This window comes from Poecilia latipinna, unplaced genomic scaffold (assembly GCF_001443285.1).
Source record: "Poecilia latipinna isolate Pla-1442-1.1 unplaced genomic scaffold, P_latipinna-1.0 Scaffold2155, whole genome shotgun sequence".
NCBI classification, from domain to species: Eukaryota; Metazoa; Chordata; class Actinopteri; order Cyprinodontiformes; family Poeciliidae; genus Poecilia; species Poecilia latipinna.
In genome coordinates this window covers 44,752-50,260 of record NW_015114771.1, presented here as the reverse complement: position 1 = coordinate 50,260, position 5,509 = coordinate 44,752, and the positions used below count along the sequence as shown (strand labels likewise).

The 5,509-nt window shown below is 40.0% G+C and overlaps 1 protein-coding gene across 3 annotated transcripts in view; it reads right to left on the bottom strand.

Moving 5' to 3' along the window:
* klhdc2 (kelch domain containing 2) overlaps positions 1-3,648 on the bottom strand; it is a 16,676-nt gene extending 13,028 nt beyond the window's left edge. Inside the window, exons 1-7 of one of the 3 annotated variants that reach the window (XM_015017542.1) lie at positions 3,495-3,648; positions 1,908-2,183; positions 1,746-1,825; positions 1,546-1,660; positions 993-1,105; positions 820-904; positions 637-720 (exon numbers count right to left, since the gene is read on the bottom strand). In XM_015017542.1, coding sequence (XP_014873028.1) covers positions 637-720; positions 820-904; positions 993-1,105; positions 1,546-1,660; positions 1,746-1,825; positions 1,908-2,171 — 741 coding nt within the window. In that variant the 5' untranslated portion in view covers positions 2,172-2,183; positions 3,495-3,648. The other 2 variants (XM_015017541.1, XM_015017544.1) reach the window with 2 other exon arrangements.
* Between the last annotated feature and the right edge of the window lie 1,861 nt (positions 3,649-5,509).

The following is a 5,509-nucleotide window of genomic DNA, read 5'->3' as shown; positions in this document are numbered from 1 at the left end:
CACCCAGAACCACACACACAAAACCACCCAGAACCACCCACCCAGAACCACACAGAACCACACACACAAAACCACCCAGAACCACTCAGAACCACACACACAAAACCACCCAGAACCACTCAGATACCAAACACACAAAACCACCCAGAACCACTCAGAACCACTCAGAACCACCCAGAACCACTCAGAACCACACACACAAAACCACTCAGAACCACCCAGAACCACTCAGAACCAAACACTCAGAACCACCCAGAACCACTCAGAACCACACACACAAAACCACCCAGAATCACCCAGAACCACACACACAAAACCACCCAGAACCACTCAGAACCAAACACTCAGAACCACCCAGAACCACTCGATCACTGCAGTGGCTTTTTAATGGATCTGTGTGAAACCCGGGTCGACTTCGATGCTCTGGTCTATATAAATAAATGTCAGAGTTTTTTTACTTACACTTTATTTTTTTTCAGTTTTTTCTCTTTATCTTTCTTCATTTTTATTTATTAATTTTCTTTTGTATTCATTTCATTATTCGTTTCTTCTATCTCTGCAGGTGTCGCTGCAGACGCACAGTTCATCCCCTGTTTCCATTAATGCCCATAAGGTGGCGCTGCTGCGCGTCTTCACCTGAGTGATGGGCTGACTCCATGCTGACGTCTCCAGGTCCAGGACATGGATGTGGTTGTTCCAGCCTCGTTTAGGACCCTCCCACTGATGCAGGAAAGAAAAATAAATACGTCAACATTCAAAGAGCCTCTGCAAAAGGAGGATCCTGACTTCTACGTTTGATGCCGTCATTTGTTTACAGACCATAACAGAAGACGTTTCATCGGTCTCGAAAGCCCCTAGGTGAGATCCCTGCGGAGTGTAGCCGTACCCGCCGAAGAAAATCAGTCTGCAAATATAAAAGATAAAGGAATCTCATCATCAAACCTTCCTGGAGAAACAAACCCGATAACACGGCCAGGGAAGGAAGACATCACCTGTTCTTGTGGACCCAGCATCCCAGCTTGTCCTTGGAGGACGGAGGAAGTCCTTTCAGGTCCCTCATTTCCTCCCACACCAGGCTGGGCGCCCTCAGAGGCAGACGGTAGATCTGGAAGGAAAACAGGACCAGTGCTGCATTTAAACACTCAACAAGGCCTTTCATGACAACAGTTTGGCCCAGAAGTTACTGCGATAAATGATGATATTCTTTTCAGACCATTTTAAGAAATATAATAGTACTGGCATAAGAATGCAGGTGCACCCTCTTAAAGATGAATAGACTTTCATTTTTAACAAACATTTAACAATGGCACTGAAAGACATTTTAAATATAAACAAAACAACAAATAAAATGGAGACTGAAATTTCTGCAAGTGAAAGGATTCTCCAAAAAGCACAAGGTAAGATCAGACCAAAGCGCCAGACTGAAGACTTTCATCGTTCAGTTTTTGGATGAAAGAAACGAGAAAAGCAATCATGGAAATGGAAATTATTGAGCTGGTTTTAACTTATCATGGGATGAGCTGATTAATTGTTCTCTCAGCATACCCTGTTTGTGTTTCCTCTGGCATGATGCCCCCCGAACAGGTAGAGGACCCCATCCAGACACGTCCCGCAGCTGCCGGACATGGAGTGCAGGTTCCCTTCGGTGACATGCTTCATCCTGCAGACATGCAACCGTTTTTAAGATGTTTTAACTGCAGCATCCATAGAAATGACGACAGGAAGTCCACCCTTTATTTCCTCACCAAACTCCTGACTCCATGTTGTAAGTCCACACCTCATTTTTGGGCAGGTACAAATCAACGAATCCATGATTTTGGCCATTCTTGTTTAAAAAAGCAAAAGAGAACATGATTTAGAAACTAAAAATAATGACTTAAAGTGTGATTACGTGGTTCAGCTCCTACCTTGTATCCGCCCCACACATACATGATATTTCTATCAATGACAGCAATGTGGCCGCTGCGCTCTGCCGGAGCGTCCAGCTCAACAGACTCTGGCGCCTCCGCTTCTTCGTCGTCTTCGTCCCCTAGCAGTTCGTCTTCATCCCCCGGCTGTTCGTCCTCATCCACCATCCCGAAAAGCCTCCTGCGGTCTTCCTCTCTGTCATTGCCATGTCTGGCCGGCAGATTTCCTGCGTCCTCCTCCATGCCTGCCTCCCTCTCTGCCATGTCAGCGTCTCCCTATAACCATTTACAATTACTTGAGTTGTTTTTTGGGAAAAATATACTTTTTCTGCACTGTATCTTTTAATATAATGAAGTATAGTTAATTTTACTTGAGCAGAAGTTTTGGATTTCTACCTACAGAATAACTTTACTGAATGAAAAAATTCAGGAGACATCTTGTTTTTACACCAGCTTTGTTGTTATTTTCTGTCTGCTGAATAACGTCAGGATAAAAAAAAAATAGTAAATATTATATTTCGTCAGTGGAAGCACTTCACCCTGTTATAGCAAATATACAGTAAATACTGGTTTAATGAGATTTATGGTGAAATACCAGAACGTGCACATAACTATATTTTTGTCTGTCTGATGACTGAATTTTTAAATATTAAATTAGACATTCTAATCAGGCACTCATACTTTTTTACTCTTGAGTAATTTCTTAGTCAGCTACTTCTTACTTTAACAACAGTAAAAACATATCATACCAGTGTACAATTTTTGGGTATGCTACCCAAAAATTTCTATAAACAAAACAATCAGGATGTGATTTTGTGGGCCTTTTATTTTGTTCCTAAGGTCCAGAGAACCTTGTTACAGAGTATTAGAAATCCTACATCATTAGAAAATATGGTACATTCTCCCAGAAAATAGAAAGCGAGTCATGATTGGGTCAGAATTAAAACATAAAGCCAAATCAACTCCAAAATTATTAAACTTTATAGAAAAAAAACAACCTCATTGAGATATTTTGCAAGGAGGTGGAATGGTGAAATATCCATCTGTGTGTGTGCCCCAGACTACATTAACACACTCGCGTTAAAGTTTGTAATGTTCATATATTTTCTGTGTGAGAACATGATGCTTCAACAAAAGATGCATTTATTTTACGGCTTTTCCCACTGATTAGCCAGACGTTGTTAGGGGCTAGCTAACAGCAGCTAAACTAACAACTGACCCACTTTAAAAGCTTAAATATTCAGAGTGTAAAGCCCGCTCTAGCTGCTGGTAAACGTAATAACATAAGCGTAAAAACTGACCTTAGTAGTTTGGACTTTTATTCTTAACAACTTTAAAAGACAGAGCAATAAATCAAGTGACAACCATTTGTCATTTTCGGTGCAAGTTCCAAAACATTTCGATAAATTAGCACCGAGCTAAGCTAATGCTAGCCGTGTCTGTGTTGATTTTTGACCCAATGTGTGACAGGCCAGCTCCAGCTGCAATCACATTAGCCACAAACTTACCTTAAAGGTTGTATCTTATCTGAAATACTCAAAACAATCCTCAATTTATGAGCTTATAATCAGACCGGACATAACCCACCTTTCAAGCGGAAACGGTTCAGCAGATCGTCGTTACAAAAACATTCAGAACATCTATAAAAAAATCGTAGTAAAGTTTTGGTTGTTTTAAAAGTCTTTTCTTTCTTTGTGAGTTGTCGTATAACATCCAAAAATAAGAGTTAGTGGAAAAGGCATGTAAAAATTGATTACAAGAGCGACACTTTCAAAATAAAAGTAAAATCGAGTCAAAGCAGTTCTTATTTATTTAAATTTATAGTTCTTAAACAATAAACAAGGCAGAACATAAGCATCTGTACAGGAGAGGTTAAGCCGACCCTAAAGAATACATACACAGCAGGAATAAAAAGACGTTAAACAAATATCTAACAGAAATAACCAAAATCACATACCATTTGAAATTAACAGTTTAAAAACAAAACATTATTGCGATACATTTGATGTGGATGATAAAGAAAAGAAAACTTACAGGAAGGGTTAATAGGACAGTAAACTTTGCACAAATAACCATTTGACTTTATTGTCTTTCTACATTCAGTTTGCTTCTATATTAGTTTCTAATCAACAGTAACTCATAAATGTTTGGTTTGAAGCATAATTTATGTATAATTTCACAAAAAGGACCAACATACCTCAGTTTGTTCTGTCAGATGGAATGGGACAAAATTCCAAATTATTATGAAAACTTTCTGTAAGGACACACTTTATACTTCAGTTAAGTTTAAATGCTAAAGCCAAAACAAATTATAGCTTTAAAAAGAAATTCTACCAAATACTAAGAATAATTTAAAGAATCAGAGAAATGTGACGATGAGAAGCAGAGGTTAAGAGACCCAGTCTGACCGGGTCATAGAGAGCAACAGCAAGCCATCTGGTTTTTCCAATAAGGTGCTTTTCTGGTGCTGGGAAAATTGTATTCAGGGTGTTTTCAGCTTTGAAAGCCTTGTTTTTTTTCCTTCCACTAAACTTTTTTCCTCAAAATTGCAGCTGAGTATTAGACGTTAAAAATTAGGCTTGGACAACTTTCCTTATTCTCAGAGAGAGACTGGGACAGCTGAAATGTTTTTAATCAGCTCAGACATTTTATTATTCAAAAACGTCTTGTTTTGTTTGTTTTAATTAATTATTAAATAAGACATGTCTTACTTTGATCTATAATACAGGTCCTTCTCAAAAAATTAGCATATTGTGATAAAGTTCATTATTTTTAAACTGTCATATTTTAGATTCATTGCACACCAACTGAAATATTTCTGGTCTTTTATTGTTTTAATACTGATGATTTTGGCATACAGCTCATGAAAAGCCAAAATTCCTATCTCAAAAAATTAGCATATCATGAAAAGGTTCTCTGAACGAGCAATTAACCTCATCATCTGAATCAATTAAGTAACTCTAAACACCTGCAAAAGATTCCTGAGGCCTTTAAAAACTCCCAGCCTGGTTCATTTCTCAAAACCGCAATCATGGGTCAGACTGCTGACCTGACTGCTGTCCAGAAGGCCATCACTGACATCCTCAAGCAAGAGGGTGAGACACAGAAAGACATTTCTGAACCAATAGGCTGTTCCCAGAGTATCAAGGCACCCCAGTGGAAAGTCAGTGGGAAGGAAAAAGTGTGGCAGAAAACGCTACACAACGAGAAGAGGTGACCGGACCCTGAGGAAGATTGTGGAGAAGGGCCGATTCCAGACCTTGGGGGAAGCAGTGGACTGAGTCTGGAGTAGAAACATCCAGAGCCACTGTGCACAGGCGTGTGTAGGAAAATGGCTACAGGTGCTGCATTCCCCAGGTCAAAGGTCAAGCCACTTTTGAACCAGAAACAGCAGCAGAAGCGCCTGACCTGGGCTACAGAGAAGCAGCACTGGACTGTTACTCAGTGGTCCAAAGGAAATCAAGGTACCAGAGTCTGGAGGAAGACTGGGGAGAAGGAAATGCCAAAATGCCAGAAGTCCAGGGTCCAGTACCCACAGTCAGTGATGGTCTGGGGAGCCATGTCAGCTGCTGGTGTTGGTCCACTGTGTTTTATCAAGGGCA